At 34.7% G+C, this 25543-nt stretch overlaps 1 protein-coding gene across 4 annotated transcripts in view; it reads right to left on the bottom strand.

The window, feature by feature from the left end:
* Nucleotides 1-638: 638 nt before the first annotated feature.
* The window catches only part of WWP1 (WW domain containing E3 ubiquitin protein ligase 1), a 61819-nt gene continuing 36914 nt past the window's right edge, over nucleotides 639-25543 (bottom strand). For all 4 annotated transcript variants that reach the window (XM_035318513.1, XM_035318512.1, XM_035318514.1 and 1 more), the window contains 17 exons: nucleotides 24199-24547; nucleotides 22008-22103; nucleotides 21183-21357; nucleotides 17398-17452; nucleotides 17201-17285; nucleotides 16969-17097; nucleotides 15841-15913; nucleotides 15683-15754; nucleotides 14572-14660; nucleotides 11786-11945; nucleotides 9227-9360; nucleotides 8981-9121; nucleotides 7536-7656; nucleotides 5959-6063; nucleotides 4591-4687; nucleotides 4215-4287; nucleotides 639-2772 (listed from right to left, as the gene is read on the bottom strand). In XM_035318513.1, the coding sequence (XP_035174404.1) occupies nucleotides 2673-2772; nucleotides 4215-4287; nucleotides 4591-4687; nucleotides 5959-6063; nucleotides 7536-7656; nucleotides 8981-9121; nucleotides 9227-9360; nucleotides 11786-11945; nucleotides 14572-14660; nucleotides 15683-15754; nucleotides 15841-15913; nucleotides 16969-17097; nucleotides 17201-17285; nucleotides 17398-17452; nucleotides 21183-21357; nucleotides 22008-22103; nucleotides 24199-24547 (2054 nt within the window). In that variant the 3' untranslated portion in view covers nucleotides 639-2672. The remainder of the gene's footprint in view (nucleotides 2773-4214; nucleotides 4288-4590; nucleotides 4688-5958; nucleotides 6064-7535; nucleotides 7657-8980; nucleotides 9122-9226; nucleotides 9361-11785; nucleotides 11946-14571; nucleotides 14661-15682; nucleotides 15755-15840; nucleotides 15914-16968; nucleotides 17098-17200; nucleotides 17286-17397; nucleotides 17453-21182; nucleotides 21358-22007; nucleotides 22104-24198; nucleotides 24548-25543) is intronic.

Raw genomic sequence — 25543 nt, 5'->3', positions numbered from 1 at the left:
CATGGTGCTTCAGAGATTCTTGGACACTGAAATTATCTGCCATACCCAAAGCCATTTCTGGTTGCCTTGTTGCAGTAGTGCTGTCTGTGCTTTGTCTGTTATAGAAACCAGTACCTGCACAAAGGAAAGTGATCTGGGTACCATGTAAAGATCATTGACTGTTTAGGAAAAAAAAAAAAAAAAAAAAAAACAGCTGCTGACTTCCTCGCAGGAAGAAAGGAACACACAGAACCTGTGAACTACAGCATAGCTCCCTCAAGTAGTATTTCTGCATCGGTTCCCGTGTCTGAGCCCAAGCCTTTGCTGCTTGCCCTCTCTTCAGACATCTCTTCCTCCCTGCCCCAAGCGCAGCTGAACTATGGGCAGCACAGAAAAAGAAATGACAATGCAGTATTACTGGAACTCTCAGCTCTGGATATCCAAGTTAATTGCATACACATGCACGAGTACATAGATGGTTCTTCATGTTCTTTTGCTTCTTGAGCCATGCTTGTAGTGAGGCTTTGAAGCCAACTAATAGATCATGTACATATAGAGAAGGAGACAGGGTTTTATTTTTCCCTTGCTCACTACTACCCACAGGAAAAATTTACAGTCACGGGACAGCTGACCAAAACAATAAAGCAACTACATTCTTATGATGTGCTGTCTTTTTATTATTATTCGCTTACTCACAGATTCACAAAGTTCAGCAGTTGGTAGTGGGTTACCAAGTCATTCATTAGTGCAAATTCATAAAGTTCAACTGTACGACATTTAGCCCTCATAACTGTCTTTTAGGCAAGCCACACACACTTCTGTTGCCCTGCCTTTGACTTTTTTTTTTTTAAAGCTTCCTCCATTCTAACCAGCATAAACCATAATTTAGGTGGATTTACACTTGAAATTAATGATGTATTTATGAAAATGGCTTTGCAGAAGATATTTGGTGTAGTATGAAAAACCTTCAAATGGCAGTTGTTGAACCTCTTTTGGGAAGTTAATGCAAGCTAGCAGTATGTTGGGCCAGTTGCAGTACCGCTGCTATCAAGGTTCCGTACAGGTAACAGCTCCACAGCAAACTGTGCATTTGGATACAAAGCCTCAGGAGAATCCGATATGTAGAAAAATAAAATTTTGGCAGAATTCAGTTGCTGTATTGGAAAGATATAAGAACAGATATAACTATTTTTTTTCTGCATGTACACTTTTAACAGTGCAATATGATATGTTACAGAAATGTTTTTAATCATAGTCTAAGAAATCATTTTCATGTGTGTACAAAATTCTGTATAAGTTAAATGTAATGGAATTTACAGTTAATATTAAAGCATAATACAAATGGTAATTTTAAACATTTTTACTCTATAATAAGGAAGCACAGTTTGCTAAAAAGTAGCATTTAATATAATTCACATGAATAAAGTATGGTAACTTTTTTTAAATATCTTTGCAGTTCAGCAAATGCCCTCAACACCAAAAAAAATCACTTTTTATTACTGTGTACTTAGGAGAAACTTGGTCTACATAAAAGAATGACAGGTTTTAGACATACTTAATTCAGGTACAACTGAATTTCTACAGGAATTTAAGAGGAATAAGAGTATTTAATACTTTAAAATACTTTTATCTGTGCAAAGCTTATATAACTTTAGTTTATTTGGGTTTACTAGATCCAGTAACTGAAACTGAACATGAGCATAGAAAGCAGCAAAATTCACACTACCTTTTGTAGACCCTTACATCTCAGTTTACATTAATATACTCTATGAAGTTGTGAAAAGGATACAGATTGAAAAGTAAAAAAAAAACAAAAAAAAAAAACACACACCTGTAAGACACCAGACCAAGGAGAGAATGTGTAATAGTTTCTCTTTTATTATTAATTTTTTCTTTGAAGATTACCTAACATCCTCGTGGTAATAACCCAAGGTAATATGTAAACAAATTTCAATGCTGCTCAAATGAATTAAAATATTCTGTTCAGCTCCTACGATAAGTCAGAACAGTGGCACCAATTCCTTTCAACAGTAAATCACATTCAACTTATTGTACATGACTCCTGTGCAAGTAATAAAGGCTTTATTCATGACCTTGGCTACATCAGTGTAGTAGAGAGGGATATATCAGCTATTTACGTATTTTAAAAAATTAAACTGACAGAACATTGTATTCTGTCATCTCAAATACCAGCAGCATCTTTCTACATATTTAGGATACGTTTGGCCTAAGCCTTTAACACCTTTTAGAACAGCCATGCAATAAAACAAACTTGGAGATGTTTCTTAAGAGAGAACACAGAGCAGTTTAAACATTTTTCTAAATAATAAAGCCAAGATAAAGCAAATCCAGGCCCTTTTAAATGGCTGCAACTTTTCATACACTTAAAGCTCTATAAAACTAGAGCTTATTAGTATATATATTTATATTTTTAATATATATTTTAAATAAGTCTCTTGTCTGCTTTCAAAATTTATGAGGGATTTTTCTGGTCTTTTGGAAGGGCAATAAATAAAAGTAGAAAAGGCTGAACTGTTTTGCATATCTTTGTGGAAGAACGGAGAACAATTATACTTTTAGAGTTCCAGAAAGATCACTGTACAGAACAAAAAGCTTATATACAATTAAGTGTGCAATTTTAGTTGGTTGGGCCTTTTAATATGTAGGATCTCCTTTTAGACTAGAAGCCACTTCTACTCTTGACCAAATCCCTCTGTTTCTTCAATGGCAAAGAGCAGCTTCTCTTTCAGTTGTTCATAGCTTTTATAGGGTGGCAAATCCAAACGATTGAAACTGAGCAGGAAAAAAAAAAAAGAACCGTGTTAAATTTATCTAAATCCCACATAGAACACTACATAGTTTGACTTCTTTAGTAGAAGTTTAAAATGTTCTGATCTAACAATTAGAAATTAAGAAGAGTCAATCAGTGCAATTTCAGTACCATGACATTTCTGTCAACAGTAATAACTAAGTTTTAGAGCAATACTTCAAGAAAAAAAAAAAAAGGTGGTAACACATCAGATAAATAACAGAACCTTTGAAGATTAAAGTTCAAGATACAGAGAACTATAACACAACTATAACACTCGGGGAAATGTTCACCATGAAATTTGACATTAACCTAATTTGATACATCTCCAAATTCCAGCAGAAGCATGAAAAAGGACAAAGTCTTCTCCTTCCTGCACATGCCTAGAAATAGTTTTTTTTTCCTTAAGCTTTGCTCTAAAAGGCTTCTGCCACAATTCTGTTTCATTCTGTATCTTATTCAAAGTTATCTTGGACAAAGAGGGATGCTTAACTTCCACACACACCACTTTAAAAAAAAAAAAAAAGTGGAGAAAAGAAAATGGTAAAACAGAGGATTCCCTGCATCACTTTAAAAGTATGGTGAGTATTAATATCACCATACTTTAGGTGGTGATGGTATATCACCATCACCTAGGTTGGATATTAGTATAAATTTATTTACTGAAAGAATTGTGCAGCATTGGAATAGGAGTCACCATCCCTCGAGGTCTTCAAGAAACGTGTAGATGTAGAACTTAGTAGCATGGCTTAGTGGTGTACTTGTCAGTACGAGATTAAAGGTTGGACAAGTTGATCTTAAAGGTCTTTTCCGACCAGAATGGTTCTATGATTCTACAATCACAGAGTTGCCAAAGGAAGGCATGTTTCATTGGCACACAGTATATATGGGAAAGTGATCACTGTACCAGTTTGGAGTAATAGTCAAGATAATAGTCTGAAGCCTAGCAAGAATAGGGAGTGATGTCTGTAAGGAGCAACTTGGCAAGGTAGCTCTTTCTTGGTTTGCATCACGGCCTTCAACATTTGCTGTGATTTCTTTCACTTTCTTCCATGGCCATATGTTGACCTCTTATAATGTTACAATATAAAAGGAGTCTGTGATAACTGTATATACCTGATACCAACATGACTTTTGTTCGGTTATTTAATATTATTTAAAATGAAGAAACACCTCACAGTTCTATACAAGAAGGACATCAGACTTCTGATAGATCTGAGAGTGACAAATGGTGTACAATGCAGTAGCAAAATTTAAAGAGTAAAGGAACCAGGAGAACTTTCAATGCTGGCATGTCAGAGTAATCAAAGAAGCTGAAGATGAGGATAAATAACAGATTCAAATTAGATTCCATTTGATTTGGTAAATGAAAGACCAGAATAGAGAATCACTAAAGGGTACAGAAAGTTTACATGTAAGAACTTACCAAGTGTGACTTCTTGGTAACCAGGTTTCCTTACCAACTTTTTCAATGCAGAATTTCTGAGGACCATTACTTCCTAGAAAAGAGGATTAAAAGAAGTGCAATCTGTTCCTTTGAAATAGTATACAAGACATATGTATGATGTAAGACAATTCAGATAGAGCAGATAGAGCTTATTGTCACATGAATGTGAATGCTCTGCTAGCAGAAATAAGCTAGTTTTCCTAATCATTTATAAGTTATTAAACAGGCTGATATAAAAAGCCCTTATAGAATCAAGCTGATGTACATGAAGTTTCTGACATCTGTACCCTTACAGTATCATTCATTTGCAAATGGAACAGTAATGGTCTAAAAAATTTGGTCATCTTTCACTTACCCATTAGTTCAGCAAATCCACCCAGAGGTAATCGACAAGTGCCAGTGACAAACTGCAGAAGTCTCATGCGAACCTCATTGTCTGTCTCTTTTACAAACTAGGCATAGAGATTCAAATTACTTAATAAAAATCTTGGACATAGCTGGAGAAAAAACAAAAACCTACAAGATCATTGAAAATGTGTAATTCCATTTTAAAAGACACCTTACGAACAGTTCAGCTTTCTTGATTTCAGCAATCTGAAGGTGGGGGATTTCAGTGACAGACAGTGATTTCAGATTATATGCACTTCTGACGGTTACAACATGAAAGCTGGCACCAGCTATCAGCAAATAAGAATCTTTATTTTATTCCACACTAAAATATAAAACATGCTAATACTTTATATGAGGACTACTGCCATTTTGATTAAACATGGCAATAGCCTCGTCACGGACTCTGGGTATTTCAAGACTTTTAAGTATTCCCTGCATGTTACAGTCTCAGTGAGAAAGAACACCATCCCTAACAGCTATAGCACTTTGGAAATTTACTGGGAAGGTGACGAGGAAGGAAAGCGAGGGGAAACTATCTCAATATGAGAGGGAGGATCAATACAGCTAGGATTTTTACTCAAAAACATGGATAAGAAAATGAGTATTTGTGCTGTGTAAATGCTGCAATCATATTCCAATTGCTTGAACTTCTGATTAAGAAGCTTATTACTGAAAGAATCTTAATTATTTTTTTCTGAGAAATCCTATCATTATATCTTACATTACTGATCATGCAGATAAGATAGGAAATAATCAATTTGCATCATTTTTTACAGTGACTTTGTCAAAAGCATCTCTAAAATCATGATTTATCATGAGATGGGAAATGCCCCCTTGTGACTTCTCTTACGGGAAATTCATAGCAACTGGGAGGGAGCCTGTTGTTTTGTTTGTTTGTTTGTTCATTTTTCTGGAAATAATTCTTGGCCAACTCCATTAAAATGCGAGTTATAATCAGTCAGTACTAGATTGGCACAATATGACAATCATAAATAATATGTGGCAATTCAGATGTACAGATGTAATACAGAGAAGGACATTAGAAGGTATATATCATTGCTAAAAATGCAAAAAAGCTCCACTGTGGTATAGCAATAAGAAGGAGAATACAGATTTTAAAAAGTATTTTATTCAGCTAACCACATATGATGCAGGCATATCCCTGCCATTTCCCACCCTATAGTATGCTCCCCAAGAACTCCTCCTTTCCTCCTCTGAAAAGAAAAAAAAGGAGTAAGAGCGAGACTTCAGAGAGATGACACCCTCCGCTCCGCATGTCATTTGTGTAAGAAAATAAAATGAAACTCCAAATAGTTTATACTGATCTATATACCTGCCAGAACCATATGATCTGTTTGCTGTTCCTTGTATAATGACGATAAACAGTGTTCCTTTGCCAGTCTGCTAAATCAACCTCTTGCATACCACAGAGCATAACCTAGAAAAAAAAATGAATATACCTAGGTATACACATAAATTACAATTTTATTTTGTATAATTTATTTTGTATATGAGACATGCTAACAAAAATGGTGGTTCTTGTTCCAAACAAAGGACTGGAGGCTTACAAAAAGATGGAGAGCAACTTTTTACTCAGGCAGATGACGACAGGACAAGGGGGGATGGTTTTAAACTAAAAGAGGAGAGAGTTAGATTTGATGGTATTAGGAAATTCTTCACTCAGAGGGTGGTGAGTTGGCCAGGTTGGATGGGGCTGTGAACAATCTGGTCTAGTGGTTGGTGTCCTGGCAGGGGGTTTGCAAAAGGATGGTCTTTAAAGTCCCTTCCAACCCAAGCAAGCCAGTCTATGATTGTATGTCTGGCTTGCTTTTTTTTTTTTCCATTTTATGCTACAATCAGATTATCTTAAGTTTACAGAACTTCAAAATTGTTTATATTCTTAAGTGGTCTAAAAGCTAGCATACCAGAAGAAATTAAGTTCCTTCTGACTAAAAATTCAATAACAGAAGATACAACCTTTCCCATGAAAGGAAGTTTTATATTAAGGAGGATATTATCTTTTCCATTAAAACCTTGCCTCATATTCCAAGATGATTATGATGATAACATTGACGCTACTTCTAGTTAATATAAAATACACTGTGAAGGGCAAGTTTGAAAAATATTCACCAATAGAGGCAATAAAAACTGAACTTGCTAACAGCAAAGCCTCCTAAAAACTGAACAGTAAGATAACTAATTCCCTTTTTAAGGGAATACTCGCATTTAACTTAAACGTTCAGAACACTGCTCATTATATACATGCAACTTTGGCTGGTCTCTCAGAAATAAGTAAGCCTACTACTACAAAACCTTTTGTCCTTGCTCCAAACCACAACCCCAACAGTGAGAGCAAAGGTCGGGGAGTGGTTAATTAAACATGGTGCATGCAACTAATACTTGTTATTAGCCCTTAGGTTATATACTGAAGATCTAAAAAAATTAATATTGAACCTTATTCATTGCTAGTTTTCTGTCCTGAGTGTCCTGAACCCTAGAACCTACCCTAGATTGAAACTGAGCAACCAACATACACCAGAATCAATTCCTGTACCAACCATTAAAAGGCAATTCTACTCATTTACTAAAGAGAAAGAAATTTTCTAAAACTAACTGATCAATCTGTGATCTCATATTGTGTTCCTTTCGCAGAAGCTTGCAAAACACAATTCAAAACTGAAGATGTAATCTAAAATTCACATCTACTGGACAACACAAAACACAGATGCAATAGAGATACTGGCTTGCCATTGTGATTTACCCCCACACCTCTCCCATTAAATTCTCCATGTTCCACAAGCTCTCAAATGTAGTATGATACAGATGAGAGATTCAAGCTGGCCTATCCACATAGTCATTACATATGTATTACCTTTGCAAAATGTAAAAATGGTGAAAAGAAAGCCTCACCTCCAGCTCCTTTTCATCAAAGTAATGTAGCCACTGTAGAGGAACAACTTCATTAAAACCATCAAGAAAAGCTTTGGTTTGTTCTCTAACTCCCCGAGAAAACCGCCACTCAGCCATTAGCCTGGGATGGAAGAAAACAAATGTAAATTAAACGTCAGTTAGCACTCAACAAAAAGGAGTTCAAATGTGCATGATTATGTATGTGGTCCAGTGAGGTAAAATTCCCTCAAATTTTGCTTTCTTACACTTCATGATTCCAGAGACTATAAAGGACTTAGCATACTCATATTATTAAAATTTTCAGACACAAATGACGGTAACAATAGCAGGATGTATTTAGGTTACTATTCCAGTTTAAAAAAAAAAAATTATTATAAACCTTTCACTCATCTAAATTGAGCAGTTTTTTCATGACAAAGATGGTACTTGGGCATGATGATTTGTTACTGGAAAAAATTGCTTTAGCTTAAAAAGCTCATAGTCCTAGCATTTCAAAAGAAGAAAAGAACAATTTCCACCAATTTAAAATAGCTGTGTAGGCAGAGAACAGTAAGAAATACTGCTGCTTAGAATACCTATAACTACAGTTGCCCAGTACTTCCAGCATAAGATTATTTCAGGCTTCAACAAGGAGCAGTCATTTTCTACTCTGAACATCTGATTTATGCTAAGATTCGGAGAAAGGAAGAGGTAATGCCATGAAATGGTCCAGCCATTTCTGAATATTAAAAAAGTGGCAGTAAAGATATTAAAAATGCATACTACAGAAACTATTTCACTGCAAAACTAAAGACTGCTAATTTAAATTGGGAACTGTATGTGCAGCATGGAACATATGCTGTATCATTGAAGAGGATCTCTGTACATGTGCTTTTGAGATCACTCTGAAGAGCTGGATCCGAAATACAGGTTCAGAAAGAAGGCAGTTATAAGGATTAGGAGGGAAGCAAGAAAGAGCAGTTCAACAAAACAAAGAAAAAACAGTTTATGTCACACCACATTATTCATGATTCTGAATTTCAGTTACCACAGTGACAGCCAAGTACTAAACAATTCTGAAATCATCTGTCAAATACATCTTCCCTCTATCTGGATTTGTTACCTACTTACTTAAAATAAATAGGTTTGCTCATTTTCAGTGCCAGCTGTTTTCTTATTGTGCATGTAATAACACAGATCCTCATCTCTCTAACAGGTCTTTTAACGTTTTTCCTTTTTTTTTTTTTTGGCAGGGGGGTATGGTAGCATGCGAGAAGGAGGGGAGGGAAGAGAAAGAGCAAAATCTACCAAGATACCACAATGTACCAAGATACCATTTCAATAATAGTCCCAAGAATTATACAATAATTGAAAAGGAATATATATATATATATACACACACAGTAAAAAAAGACTAGAGCAACAGAAGTAACATTAAATATTTTTCAACATCTATGCTTTCCTACCCAATATATTCTTCTTTGTTCTCTTCAGTTACCAAGATATTTGAACCTCCTGATTTCAGCTCATGTGAGGTTACTTTTCCTAAGAGCTCCATATCCACACAGAAATACATTTCCAAGTTACACTCTTCAATGTTATTATCCCTGAGGGAATGAAAAGAAAGGGAAAAAAAAGACAAAAAATTACAATGGACGCTAAAAACAAACAAAAAAAACCCATAAAATTTCAGGAAAAAGAAAACTACAAACCTTATCCAAATCAGGGAGTTGTAAAATTCAGTATCAATAGATTCTAGATCCTTAATAGTAAGTTTCTTGCTTAGCATTCGTTTGTAGAAAGGCAGAGAAAAACCAGTGTCAATAAATTTCCCATGAAACAATGCCTGTTGAGCAGAAAAAAAGCCTGTTTGACTTTTATTGAATTGCTAAATTTACTTTTCCTTTCTCCTTCAAATAATAAAAAATAGCAGTAGCAGCTTGGTACTTAAAAAGAACAAACCACTACATTTAGTGAGAAGACACAAATACGATTATGATTATAATATGAGAACATACATAAAATATATAAAAATATAATATGATTATACATATGGCAAAGTTTATCCAAACATATGTTGTCATTATGATCTAGGTTTCCTTTGATAAAAAAAAAAAAAAAAAAAAAAACTTCTCATAAAGAATACAGTCTATGAAAAGAGGAAATTACAATTTCCTTTTTATTATGTGGGTTGGTATGTATGCCAAGTGTTATTTGATCTTACTTGAGCATATTATTTGAGCTTACATGAGCACTACTGACCTTTTTCACTACATGCATAAATCCTGTGAAACCATCCTTTATGCAATGCTACTGCAGGTTGTAAAACAATTTAAAGAGCAAACACAGAAAGTTTCTTAAAGCTTTCGGAATCACATTCTTTATAGGTACCAGAATTAGAAATGATATTCTCTTCTATACCAAAAATCAAACTGAAAAACAAAAAGTCACACTTGTCTCACCCCTCATACACAAAGGGTGTGATCTAGTTTGCAGTCCTGAAGCTTAATACTATGCGCGCATGCACGCACACACAGTATTAGCATTTATACACTCGGTGCTTCTGAAAGCTAACAGCACAGCTACTACTGTGCAAACATTCGTTTTGCTCATCCTTACCCAGTCTAACTTCTTCACTAAAATACCTCTTAAAAATTATTCGAAACAGAAGCCACAGTATTGCATTTATTGCTCGTCTCTCCCTACACCTAAATTCCATCAGCAGAAAAACCAGTATAACAGTCCATTTTCTCCAGAAAAAGGCAATGTTCCTTTTTTTTTTTTTTCCCCCACACACATTCCAATTTCTCCTCTCCGAATTACGCTAGCATGCATTTTCTTCTGCTTTAGGAGAGATTAAAAAGCTTCCCTTGGAGGCATTTATTTGTTTACTTATTTTTTAACTAGTCTAGAATTCTCACAGGAGAGTGAACTGATAGAAAGAGACACATTAAATGTTGAGTGTGGCATCCAGCCATATGACTTCCTGTTTTTGTTTTGCAGAAGTAGGCTCTTAAATCATCTCATTTAATAGCTATAGTAATCTTAGAGCAAAATATATAAATTTAATCAGTTAATCCCATATAACAGCTTCTTGTTATAGGGCAACACAATTAACAGAGTACACGGAATAATACAAGATACACATTCTTCCATTTAACCCAGTTTCAGATGAAAATGTCTGTGGTTATTTCAATACCTCTCTGGCATTATAGCTTCCTGATAAAATGAAAAAATAACAGCCTATTAAAAGTATTAACACAACGAAACCAATTTCCGTGGCAGTACAGAAATGGGGAACATGGCCATAAAATCTTCAAAATTGAAGATGTTACCATTAAAACAGAACAAACTTATGTGCCAAGAAGAAACTACAACAAAAGCAAAACAAAAACAAACACCCCCAACCTAACTTATATTAACTCTGAAAGTATTTTTCCACTTGCACTTCACTCGCACTTGTTCTGATTTCATGCAAAAAGCCCGAGCAACAGTATCTTCAATATGCCTATGGCAGGGGGGTTGGAACAAGATCATCTTTGAGGTTCCTTCCAACCCAAGTCACTCTATGAAATCTGAAAAAAAAAAAAAAAAGGAAAGAAAAAAAAAAAACTTATCTACTCTTTTTGATGTCACTATTCACCATTTCTGGGAAGTCCCTGGGGCTTCCATATAGACATGATGATCACATAGAAAGAGGATCATATCACTAGATGGAAGGAAAGAAATGTGCCGTGGTATAGCAAGACACACAGACACTTGGCTCAGTGATACCAGAAGAAGAAATGATACAATATGCCTATTCAGTTTTCAGTTTAAGAGAAACATGATGGCAATGAATCAGGATGCTATCAGCTCCCTGCAAGCTTCTGCTCTCCCCAGTATGAGACCTTTGTATCCAAATAAGTATGTTTAATTTAATGCTCACTGTACTGCAAAACATTTCTAATTGAAGAGTCTTTAAGGAAAATACTAGTCACATTTTTCAGAGCATCAGTATTCATACAATCAAACAACAGTCTACATGAAGTACACACATCTAATTGATAACAATAAAATGTTATATTGAATGTCATATTCTCTTCTATCACCTTCCCAGGAAAATTCAGTGGTCAAGAGACATAACTCAGGAAATGTTTTGGGTCAATAACCTTAAATGCCTTAATCTTTCATTTCCTGGGATTAATATAACCTTTTAAAAACAAAAACAAATACTATTCAGATATAGATGTACAGCTACAGCAAAAAATAACCTTAAAAATCTAACCTACCATGGCAATAAAGCGTCCAATGAAACAGAAATATGAAAGATGGTCAGGATTGATTGTTGATGCTGGATTTATCTGCAGGCAATAGTTGCTCTTGCCAGCATATTCAAATAGGCAGTACATAGGGTTCAGTACTTCATGGGAAAGCAAGAAAAACCATTCTCTAAGGAAAGAAAAACATTTATACATGAAAACCATCAGATACAAATGTTTATCACCATTCCCCTTAGGTAAACTAGCAAAATGGTCAAAACATATGCAAATTTAGGAAAGTTACATAAACAGAGCTGCATTACAATCACAGAAGAAATAAGGCATTAAACACTTCTTAATATAAAATAAATCCATAATTAAAATCTATAATGTTATAAAATCATGGTTTCCAAAGTTTATAAATGATTGTTGTCACCTTGAACACACTCTCATAGACTGGTTTTAGTTGCACACTATTAACTTTTTTGCTTACAGAATCCTTGCCTCAACCAGTACACACCATTTATCCTCATTATGCCTGCTTTTACTACATACAACTCAAATATGTATTAAAAAAATATAAATAACTTAGGTCAAAGAAAACAAAACACCTTATTTTCTTTCCCAGTCTAACAGCAGAACATACACTGAGTTACAGCAATTTAACAAATTGCCATGCATCAGTTAAGCCAATAGGACACAACAATGTAAAAATACATTTTTGTTGAGGTTTAACTAATACATTTTATTCACTGGTTTCGTATCTTTCAACTCAACTGACCTGAAATTATAATAGAATCTGGTATTTCAGTGTCAGGATAGCTGCTTTTTACAATACTTGTCACTGTATAGTATCTTTAATATAATCAAAGACTGTAGGTGTTGTCATATGTACTCACGAATTTTAGTATCAGACCCTAAAAGGTTGAAACCGAATAACCAGACCTAGGGGAAAGCTGCAAAAACCCAAAAGTCTGTCCTGTAATAGTGGCAGGAACAGAATTCTATTCTGAATGCCCTTCAGCTGTCAAGTTTAATAGAAATCTTTTCTATCCCTGTATTTACCTGAAATCAGGGAATAAAAATGAGAAGCTTGCAGGGGTGTTTATCCTAACAGTTCTGTGAAACTCAAGTCATGGATCGTGACTTGCTACTGTATGCTTCCAACCCAAAGGACATTTAGAAAGAAAAAAAAAAAAAAGGATACCAGGATACCATAACCCTATTGGGTCTTGTGCATCTTTTAATAAGCACAAAAATGTTGCACACCATTCTATTCAAGTTTTGTACTGAGGCAATTATATTAACTCTGTATAGCAATATTGAATTTATTAAGCATTTAAATTAGATCAAAGCCAGATAGCAAAGGAGGATTCAAAGAAATTAGTCATCAGAAAGAAGTTCATAGAAGCAATATATTTTTCATGTTAACAGCCAGAACTAGCCACAGGATAAAGTATCAGGTTGGTCCTGCTAAACAGAAGGTAAACATCTGGAGGGAACACTCAGAGTTTAGCCTGCTAAGAGACAAGATGATAAATCAGGTGCATCAGCTTTCTGTATTTGTATTAATGCAGTATTACATTAGCAAGTCAGTACACATACTCAGTATCACTTAAGAATTCTCAGCTAAATTACAATGAGATCCTTGATGTTTCTTAGTTTCACATTCAAAATCTTGGGTAACACTTATTACTAAAACTATGAAAGTATACTACTTACTTTTTTTTTTTTTTTAAAAATTATTCTGCTACCTGTTATGACTAATACTCTTCAGTTAAGTTATTCTACTTCTCTGGAAAACATTTGTTTATCTGGAACAGATTACTTGAACTCTCCTGGTTCTCATCTTACACTTGAAGTCAATATGATAGGAACATCAAACAAAACAAAACAAAAGCATGCAAAGCAAAAAGCGCAGTCTACCCAAAAAGCCTATGCACTATTGTAATTCAGAAGCATAAGCACCCACTAATCCAAAGAAGCTCAAATGTCTGAAGCAGATACTAGAGATTTTACTTGAAAATGCTGTTCATTTTAACTGAACTTCATTTTAACACAGTAAGCTACATAGAAACAGAACAAAATCAGAACACGTTTACATTAAAAAAGAAAAAAAAAAGGAAATTTCACCTATGGCTATGTCTAGTTCGATGAGTCTGCAGTAGTAATGAAATTTTCATCCTAAAGGTAACATTTCAATCAAGTAATTCGCAGCAGTAATGAGTGGTTGGTTATCCTCTATATGGACAACAGAAAACACTTTGTCTATGGTTTTCCAACTTGTGCTCTAGTTGTTGCACATTCCCGTACAGCCTACACAGTCCTCTGCTGTTACCTTATGCCTGCACTACTCTCTTCTTGTTTACGTCCTGTCTGCTTGTATCAGCCCCAATCTGGTATTTGCTTGTTTGTCTTTCTCTAAGTAAGCAAAATAATTTATTTTTCCACTATCTTAATTTCCAGGAAAGATGAACTGTCTGGTAGAAACTTCCTGAAATAATTCAGTCAAAAGCAATTAATTGGCATTAAAAAAAAAAAAAAAAAAAAAAAAAAGCCAATTTAAGCATCAGTCTTTGTCAAAGAACTTAACAACTTTACAACTGAGACCATAGTTTTTGTAACAAAAGGTCATAACCCATAACAATTGTGAGTGCTGCCAGTTCTACCTCCTTAATATATTATCAGGAGCTAAAGAAGTAACCAGGGTGACGGTGTAAAAGCAAGCAGTTACTTTGCTAACAGAATGACATCAGAAATCAAGGTTAGAGTGCTAATAAAAACCAAACACCTATGTTACACAAATTTTCTTTTACCTTGCCAAGCCACCATAATCCAGTCCTTCTTCTCCTCTGAATATAACATATAATCTCCTTCTCAAATCATAGGGTTTTAATGCCATAATCTATTAAAAGAATCAAAATTTGTAATAAACTATAGATCATGCATTTTCAACGCAATTGCTCCTTCAGATTTTAATTGATACAGATATCCCACATATGCCAAATGTTTACACAGATGTGAAAAGCAATTAGACCAACTCATGAAACATTGAGTCAATGAACTGAATACAAAAATACCAACTCTGACTCAAAATCCCTTAGCAGCACACTGCTAACAAGTAGGGGAAATTATCACTAAAGGGTTGCCCTGTTCTTATACTCTTACTAAGGTATACATTACCAGCCTCTCCTAAAGGGAAATGAGCTAAAAGGCTTTTCATTTGACATATTACAGATTTTTGGTTTTAGACAAATAACATGATTTCCTCTAATCCAAAATAAGTGTACTGCTCCCATTAATAATATACTGCTTGGTTACAGAGAATCCTCAAGATGTTTCGATGGAACAAATACAACAAGCATTTTGATTGTTACGAAGAAAAAAGGAGGGAACATACACTGGCTACAGATTGAAGCTCAATATAAGCATCAATTACACAGATTTAACCTTTGAAGGGCAAAGCAGAGCACCAGTTCTAATTGGAGAAGATAAACATTTTGTAATGTATACATATACACATGAAAAAAAAAAAAAAAGAGAAAAGCAAATATGATGTGCTTAGGTTAATATTGTATGCAATGTGGTTCAGTTTTGGAAATCTTTACTACAGGCTGTGGCATATGTAAAAAAGTTAACAAGAAAAGTACAGACAAGGTCACAAAATAGAAATTCACTGATGATTATTAAATAGCCAGAAGCCACACATCCAATTCAAAAAACATTTGAACTGTTAACAGTTGGAAGCTAAAAATTATTTGTTAAAGTTAACATATACATTACTTCTTTTCTTACAGTCCTCCCTACCCCCTTTGGCTAATACCAGAGGAATATTACTGTGCTTGAAGGACTGTTAGTCTGAACTAGGTATGGTTATTTTTGTTCTTTTTTTTTTTTTCTGAATAAGGACAAATTTTGCAGGCTTACTTGCTGGAAGGAATCCTCAAACAAAGTCTGTCTGGATACATTGATTTTCACATGGCTTGGCAGTGCATTGGACTGTAATCATAAGGTAATAATGTTAAAGGGCAGAAACTATAACTGTAAATTCAAATAGTTTCAAAAAGTAAGCAATTAACCAGTACCTGACACAAGTAACGGAAATGAGCAAGTTTCCACCTAAAGCTACGCTCGTAAGCAATCTGTGGCCCTTTATTTCTGTAAAGGAATACATTTGAGATGCATTAAATACACAGACGTCAAACAGAGCATTCAACACTAAACAACAGCTTGCAGATTTCAATAATACATTAAAAATTGTGATCATAAGACACCACCACAAATGGAAATTCTTAATATATGCCCTTACTTCTTTTTTATATAGCTTCCCAAGGAAACAAAAAGCAGCTGATAGTCCATTTGTTGGCTGTGCAACACACATCTATTTTGCTGTTATTGTTGTTATTAAAGACAATAGCCAATTTACCAAATTTGGAAGAAAGGTAGAGATTTTGAGGATTTCAAATTCCTATCAATTTTGGAAATATTGGAAGACAGCTTAAAGGAAAGACACCTAAAAGGAAAGGCAGCTAAAGTGAAAGACTGCAGTATGATCTGAGTCACATCATAGGCACCAAAGATCAACAAGAAATCAAGGACCAACAACGAAGGCTTCAGGTGCTTGTGAACTATGAAGAAATTTATGGAACACTAATCTATAGGAACTTTGAAAAAGAGGACATCAACGCATCAAAGGTAAATCCAGTAAGCTCTACACAAAACATTAAAGACAGGTACCATCAGTTGGGTCAATGCTTCTGACTAACCAATTAAAAAAAAAAAGAAAAAAAGGTTTGCATGTAAAATGTGGAGAAGTATTCAGAAGTAGCTTGCTTAGGCATTAATACTGCCACAGATTATATAACTATAAGCAATACTCCTAACAATCATTTCCTATTTCCTTTAAAGTTTTGTCTATTAGTTGTATTAGTTGAATTTATAAGTTTACCTTATTTCCCCTCTCAATTTATAGTGCCAATACAATCTTGTTATTTGAACAGTGTATAAAAACTATTTAATATTAAAGCAGTATGGTGAAGTGTGGCACAGAAAAAAAAGACAAGGGATAAAAATTGATTTACAGGACAATGATTTGCTCTTGATTTATTGCTCAATTATAGCTAAACATAAATTGTTTTCCAATATGAGAAGAACTACATCATTAAACTGTAACAAGTTAAAACATTAGAGACCACGCTTAATTTCTCACTTACACAGATGATTTCCCAGTACGAGGATCATTGAAGGTGGTGGTTCTAGTATTGTGATCAACAAAGTATCGCACACCTTCTCTAGTATATCTGATTTCCCAGCCCTCTGGAAGCGGGTCCTCATTTTGTAAACTGCAGAAAAAAAACGCAGAGTACTTTTTCCCCCCACGTCATGACATTTAAAATAACAGTTAAGCAAGATCTTTTTATCTGTGCAGTCAATTTACACACCTACCCTTGAGTTCGAGGGTCTTCCCATTGTGTTGTCTTTGTGTTATGATTTACAAAATACACCCTATCATTTGAATCCACTCTCCTTTCTATGGGAAAAAAGAAAAAAAAGGCAAACAAAACCAAAAATAAACTATACAACAATTGCATTCCAAATTTCTTTAACTGTCCTTTCCTGAAATCAACAGCTAATTAACTTACCCCAGCCTGGTGGCAAAGGCCCAAGTGGATCATTTTCTGCTGATAACATTGAAGCCTATTTATAAAAAAGAGGACATTCAGTTAGGCAAGTATTACTCACCTTTCTTTCCCATAATGTGTTTTAAGATTACCACGAGTTCTGAAGACTGTGAATTCTGAACACCATGCCATTTTTAGCCTGTTTTTATGGAAAAGCATAATTATGTGATAATAAATTATTTGTGCGCTTGCCTCCACTGTTTCCAACCCCATATACCATCCCTTCCCTTCCTAGAGCAAACCTGAGAGTTAGTGATCTTGAAGATGTACAGTTCACAACAGTTTTATGAAGACACATAAACAGTGCTTCTTATTTAAGAATATGCTTTACCATTAATTAACATTTGAAATTAAGTGTGAAAGCACAATGACTACTGCCAATATAGGGTGTTTTTTTTTGTTCCTCAATAGCAGATGTCTTTTCTGGGTGTTTAGCTATTTTCAAACTTTGTAGTTCCTTGGAAAAACAGTCACATTCCATTAAAATGTTCAGATGTTTAAAATTATACTAAAATACAGTAAGGTTAAAAGGGAAAAAATAATTATTATTTTTAAGATGATTAAATTATTACGAAGAACTATGCTAAACTTCTAATAAACTGTAACCTTGCAAGTCTCACCGTACCTCCCAAGAATATAAAGGAATAAAGAGAATATAAAAGGCAGAAATCCCCCAGACTGTAGGATCATGCTCTAATTTACAATCAAAAGCATCACCCCCTATAACTTTTTGGATGGAAAATTCACCTATCTAGTTACGTGTTACTGTTCTTTTGTGCACAATTAAATTTTGATAAGTGGAAACCAATCTACGTTTTCCAAAGGGTATCTTAAGGATCGCCTTACTGCTAATACTGACTTGGTTTTCAATAGCATTAACAATACAAAAATCTCAAATCCATCTAAGAGTTTACAAACACAAAATTCAGGCAAAAAAAGCTACAGTATTTTTCATGTTTTCCTGTTTTCTATAAACAGAGCAAGGATCAGGAGAAAATGCAATGGATACACTCAGTATCAGGCTCTCTTCACATTAGATGTGAAATGAGAATTACCACCATCTCATCAACAAATGCACTTAGCCCTTTTTGCTTTTGGAATCTATACAGTCACAATGTAACGAAAAGACTTGTAACCCTGTAACCAAAGACTTCTCTGTGGTAAGTATAGGAAGAATACCACAGAACAAAAAATGCTATCTGCCGAAGATGTGAATGGTGGTATGATTCAGAGTTTTCTGATCTTCTTAATGGGCCCAAAGGTTTATATGTGGCTGCTGGCCAATGCACATTTACAGAACAAACTGTAACACTAGGCAGTGGCCCCATTTCAATGAGCCAGATTCAATAACAAAAGCAGCAGAGTATATTAACCCAAGTAAAGCATTCATTCATTCACATTATTTCTAGTATCTAGTCTCTCTCTGAGCTAATTCATATTTATACATGGTACTGCAGTGTATGCTGCATGTTAAAACTAAGATGTAAACAAGCAGTGTCTTGCATTCTGATTTAATAATGAAGGTCCATCCTTAGAAAACAGTCTATGACATTCAAAGATATTTTACACATAAGCATGCTTTGAGCTTTCAAATTGATATGAGGTAACCATCTGCAGAATGAAGGCGGCTGTTCTATCTAGCCAATACTATGTTTTTAAGTAAACAAAACATAACATTTGAAATGTTTCTAACAGCTATCAATTTAGTACTTGTATGATAAGTGAGTGTTGTTTTTTAAACAAAGTTATATTAGTTTTCCCAAGCTTTTTTTAAACAAACAAACAAAAAAACACGCCTACTTTGGATAAGTATTCATTTTATATAAGTATTTTGCCACTTATGGATAATTCTTCCTTTGAACGCATATAGTTGCTGGATGTTAAATGTATTAAAAATCAGTAACGTCAACTAGTTGCAGTGTAACTTCCTATGTGCCTATTAAGAGATAAAAAAACTTGAAGCAAGAAGTCTGAAGCAACTTCTCTCGTATTAAATATTTTGAAATATCTAAGCAGTCTTTCTAGGTAGAACTACTCTACAACTGGGTGCAAGTAACAATGGGTTTGGCCAGGGATAAACTAATACTAAGTCTGTAAGTAGTAATACAATCACTGCTACATTCCATAAAACAGATGATAAAAAAAAGGATACCTACTGTTACAACAACACAACAAAAGAGAATGAAGCTAGAAAGAAATGCATATAAATCAAGAGCAAGATAATTCAAGTCCCCAGTTTGAGAGAAGGACCACTGAGAACACAATAGAAAAAGTAAAAGTAATTATAATAACTATACTCTATCCAGTTTAATTTCTTCATATGGTTTAGCTTTGACCATACAAGGTAGTTGAAATATTCCATTATTTATTAAGAGGATCAATTCACCTTTTTTTTTTTTTTCCAAAAAATAAATTATAATCTCACTTTCTCACTTATAAACTGCTAAACAAGCAGAGCTCTGATGTGTCACCAAAGGAAGTTACCTGTGGTTTGACCACAACAATTCTAAAACAAATGTATACAGCAACACTTCAATTAAAACAACAACAACAAAAAACCTGCATTCACATTCTCTTCAACATCATTTCAATTTTTCTCCCCTCCCCCCCCCCAGAATTTGAGTTTTAGGTATGCAGCTGATGAACTACTTAAAAAAATAGAACTGTAAAGAGACACAAATAGGATGCAAGCAGTCCAATTATCTTTTCTCTTCCTTCAAGCATATTCTGTCTGACAAATTCTAATTTGATGATTCTAAGGTCAGAAAGGACATGCTGAGAAATGAGTCCAGGATTTTCAGCAAGAGTTAGTTATTAAATCAATAAAGAATGATAATCTAAATTATATATATATGTATATATATGTATATATATATTCTGTACTCTGAGAGGATAAATCTAGCTCAAAACCAAATAAATCTCAGGGTCAGGAAAAGTGAGAGTTTTCTGAGATGTCTGAGGTCTATCGAATTCAAAGGAAAGTTAGGTATCCAGATGTATAGAGTCCTAGTCCAGAAGTCCAAATGATGCTGATTCAGACTTATACTGCAATGGTTTCTTCTCAAAGCACTCCAGATTGGGTTGAATTTATTCAACTCAACTGAATTAATTCATCATTAATTAAATTAAGATCCAATACGATAAAGTGTTCAGAATAACAGTGACATACAGGCATCATCTTTAACTGCAGAAAAAACAACTATCTCACTTATCTCATTAGAAATTTAAAAAATCTGTCTCAAGAATTATCTTCTTTGAAGCTACTCATGGTACTTTCTTCCAACAGTTAAGTGAGCAACTATCTGACAGAAATGGAAAGCTGTATTAGAAATTCCAGAGATGAACCAGGTGACTTAGGTTCAAAATGAGCTCAAAGTAAAAGAATTACCATACCTGTACTGACTCCTAATCACTAGGGAAGTTTTGAATGCCATTTAATATCCAAAATGTCCAAACCCCAGCTTTTGCACTCCTTTTCAGCTAAGGGAGTGCTCTACTTTTACCTCTTACTACAGCCACTGAAAGTCTTAAGTATCATACAGTCCACAAGTTAGGAAGGAGATTCAGAAGGCAGTACTTTTTTCTTTAAGGGTGATTCTTATAAACCTTGTGAACAGAATCAGAAGTTGAATTATTGATGAGAAATATAACACATATGGTTGAATGGTTATTAAAACATTTTAGAAAAATTAAACAGAAAGTATAACTATATCTCTATTCATTTATAAATTTTAGGCAAAAATTACCGAATAGAGGTATCGTTGGTTAAATTGTTGCATAGCTCCCTGCAGTTGATTACGCTGAGATTGCCATTGCTCAAAGTTCCTGACTGATTCCATTGTTGGTCGCTGCCATGTTGTTGTTCTGGTGTTATGGTCCACATAGTAAACTCTTCCGCGATCATCAACTCTTCTTTCCCAGCTAACAAGAAACACGTATGTTAACAGCTAAGTTTTTCAGTACCATCGCATAACTAATTTTCTCTTTATGCTAAGTTCCTAGATAGTATTTGAATGAAGTATTGAGAGAGACAGTCATGTTTTTAATTTCTAAAGTATGCAAAAGTACTCCCCAGCTTCATTGGTAGAAGAACAAATACACTGAGCAAACAGACTGCAGGAAACAGCATCCTCAGCTCTTTCTGTCACCTCAGTTTTAACTTTGCAATTTCCTGTGACCATGAATAAGTTGCAGGTTTCACATACAAAATAAACAACCAAATTTTCTGAAAATCAGAAATCAGGAACAACAGCACTACACCGAGTTGTGCCATCTAAATAAGGGTGGTAAAGCATTCATTATTTAATGCTTTTAAAGTAAGAAAAACAGAATTTAGCAGCTACATTTGAACAAGTCATCAGAATCAGAGACATATATATACACCAACATTCTTATGCAAATGAACACAACCCTAGGCTAACTGAAAGTTAAGATGTCTTACATGATATATGATATGATACATTTTCAATAAGCTGCTTACTAAAAACAAGACTGTAGTTCTTCTTGCATCAACCAAACAGCAACATAAAAATAGTACCATTACTAGATTTAAATAAAAAAGTCTACATTACCCAGGAGGTAAGGGCTGTGGTCTTTCCCATGTTGTAGTTCGTGTGTTGTGATCAACATAATAGGTTCTACCATGAGGATCCTTTCTTTGCTCCCATCTTCAAGACAAAAAAGACTTTCATATAAGTCAAGGTGAAAACATTTCTTTAGGAATTATTTCTCACTAAGCAAAAAAAGCATTTTGCTATTGAATGAACACACAATGATCCGAAACTCATTCCGAAACACCAAAGACAACTCACTAGAATAAAAATCATTTACTTCTTGCTTGAACTGGTTTCACCATAAAGACTTCTTTAAGGGACTTGGTACATAAAATGAGCATACATCAATATTTACAAACATTTCCAAATTCTATTTAAGGTATCTGAAAACAAAGCCAAGTAACTGCACACAGTCTGTATGCTAAAATAACTAAATTCAGAAAGTTTAGAGACATTCTTTGCATTTTCAAGTACTTGCCTCTCACAAAAAAAAAAAAAAAAAAAGGTAATCTACATTTTGAAGCACTGTTCCCTATATCCAACAAACAGCAGGATCTTTCATTGTGAACCTGAAATGTGCACTATCAGATAATTTTCCCCATGGTTCTATTTCCTGTCCTGGTAAATTCTCTATCTGATATCCCTGGGGATTACTTCTTCAGTTTTAGTTGCAAAGCCCTTACAATGAAGATGGATAGAGGACCAAACATTACAAGCAATTCAAGTTTCATGCTCTTGAGAACTGCTGTAATACAATATATGCCATTTATAAATGGGAGAGGAAAATTGGATTAGACAATGAACTGAAGCCCTTGCTTGTGTTAGATGTATGCTTTTCTTATAAATGAAATTAATTAGCTCCTAAAAATATAGGCAGAACATCTTTCTTGCTACTCATAGAATTTGATGTGCATTTCCTCACTATTACAAAGTATCCTCTAGAACTCCTGGAAATGCTTTCTGCAGTTCAAGAGGTTAAATGGCAAGTCTATGAGGTGATAAAAGAGAAGCAAAAGCGTGTTACAGAGTTACTAGGCTGAACATAAAAGAGGATCCACTAGATTTGGGGAGGGAAGGAAGGAGAATGCAGTCAGGGAAGAATGGCAAAGTGGCATATGGCATTTGGCCATAGTGTGCACTATTACTGGTAATCATGATCCTGTCAATAGGAAAGCAAATAACTAAGGAAAAAAGTGGGGAGGGGAAATAACTGCAGGAATTCCCACCTGAGCATCCACTGTCATAACACCCCAAAATTAAGAACCCTGTAATATTTCCCTACAAAGTACATACCGTACTTCTGTCTTTTTAGATTACTGTTTTCATGTTTATCCAAATGCAGAAGCTCAAGTGAACTGTCCCTAATTACTTACTGAACCTGTTTCAGAGGGAGCAGATACAAGACAGGCTCTCAGAAAGATCAGCTGCAATGGCATGAATTATATACACTTTGGGCAATAAACTGTTCAAAAAAATGCTAAAATACTTAATGTTTAGAATATCACAGAAATTTCAGTATCCTCAGTTAAGTTACTGAAAACACCTTCTCACCCAAACATGAAAGCTTTTTTTTTTTTTTTTTTTTTTTATGGTGGTGGTTTTTTATTTGTTTTAAGATTGATGTATGTACTGGAACATGTATCATTTTTATTTAATGTTTAAGCATATCTTTAATTGTGTACTTAAGATTTAGGACTACAACAGTAATCTCAAATAGTTTCATAGAAATAACAGTTTCTAGTTATTCTGAGCATATACAGAAACTTCAAATCTGTGTTTTTAACATTATTGGCTACATTCCTATACTGCAAGCACCTGCAAGTATTTGTAGACTATTTTACTCATTTTCACTTCTCTGTATCTTAGTTCCTATTACATTCTTACAATTTAAGAACTGAAGGAGCAATGAATTATAACCCAAATAAGTTTGAATAGATCAAATGAAAAGCTTTCACATCCATAATGCCCAAGAGTTCCTCTATTTAGATCATATTACTTTCTCAGCAAATCAGTGATCAGTTGCTAGTTTCTGGGGCATGAGCTACTAGCCAATTATAAAAGCACAGTACAAACCCCATTTTAGATCAAATAACCCCTTCTCAGCCAGCTGATCTGCATTTGGCAATCTCCATATGGAAATAAATTGCTGTTTCTTCATATAAACATTCAGACCAAACCCAATTACAGTATTAAAATCAAGTGCACATACCCTGGTGGCAAAGGTTCTGTACTGACATTACCAGGCTGCTGTCTTACAGGCTCTCCGGATGCACTTGAGGTTGAGGAGGATTCCCTTGGTTTTGCTGCATCTGCTGCTGTACTGTTTCTGGCATTAGGTTGAGCACAGTCTGTTGTAGCAGTATCTTCTAGTCCAGCAGACACAACAGGTAACGTATTAGCGTGGCTTTCGGAACAACTAGCTGCTTCTGCTGTTGACTGAGGTTCTACTGTAGTGTTAGTGCAATCTGTAGACATGGGAGCTTCTGCTGAACCTACCACTGCCTCGGAGACAGAAGAATTACCAGCTTCTGGTGCAGAGGCAGATGACTCACCATTAACTGAGAAATGGGAAATAAGAGCATTTGCATATCAGATTCTGATGAGTTTTACTTTTTTAACGATCTACTTGTAGAGCAAGCTACATCAAAACAAAGAAAGGAACATGTTTAATTCACACCTACGTGCCATAAGCAGCATTTTTGCCTAAGATGACAAAAAAGTCACAGTGCACCTGCCTCAGCTAAAGCTGTAATTAAAATGTACAAATCTGCAAGCCATTCTTTATACTTCCAGCAAAGGTAATACCTTAGTTTCCGCATATTTGGTTCAATTCAACTTTACATTCTATTCTTTAGATTAGCAAAAGGTAGACATCTGCTTCACACAAAACAGTACCACCTTATTTGCTTTGAAACTTTGAACTTGTACAAAATTCAAAAAAGAATCTTTATTAGCATGAGATGAAAGAAAAATATCAGGAGCTAAATAACTGTATGAAATACAGAAAACTAAGGGGTATTTCTTACACTTTTTTTTCCCGTTTTTTAGAGTTGAGATACAGAATTGTACAATTAAGCAAAAAAACACCTGTGTATGCCTTAGAAAAAAATCCTCCTCACACCCCCAACAAGGTCATTAAGTCCTAAAAATCTGAATTTTGCTAACTGTTGTGGGCTAACCATACCTAAGCAATTAGCTAAGTATCACAGACTCATTCACTCACACTTCCCACCCACCCACAGTGTGATGGGCCAAGAAGAAAGGAGGTATAAAAGCAAGAAAACTTGATGGTCAAGGCAAAAATTAGTTAATAAGAAGCAGAAGAAGAGAGAAAGACAACAAAACAAGTGATGTAAAGGCAATCATTTACCACGTTCAGTGGGTAGACTGATGCCCAGCCAGTTCCCGAGCAAAAAGATGGCTAACCTCCCTAAACTTCCTCATCTCCTTTTTTATTACTGAGCGTATTACTGGCATGGAATATCTCTTTGGTTGGTTCAGGTCATCTGCCTGGTTGTGTCCCCTCCCAACCTCACGCATACTCCCCATGTATT

This window comes from Oxyura jamaicensis, chromosome 2, assembly GCF_011077185.1.
Source record: "Oxyura jamaicensis isolate SHBP4307 breed ruddy duck chromosome 2, BPBGC_Ojam_1.0, whole genome shotgun sequence".
NCBI lineage: Eukaryota > Metazoa > Chordata > Aves > Anseriformes > Anatidae > Oxyura > Oxyura jamaicensis.
The sequence above is the reverse complement of the archived record's forward strand: the minus strand, read 5'-3'. Positions and strand labels throughout refer to the sequence as shown.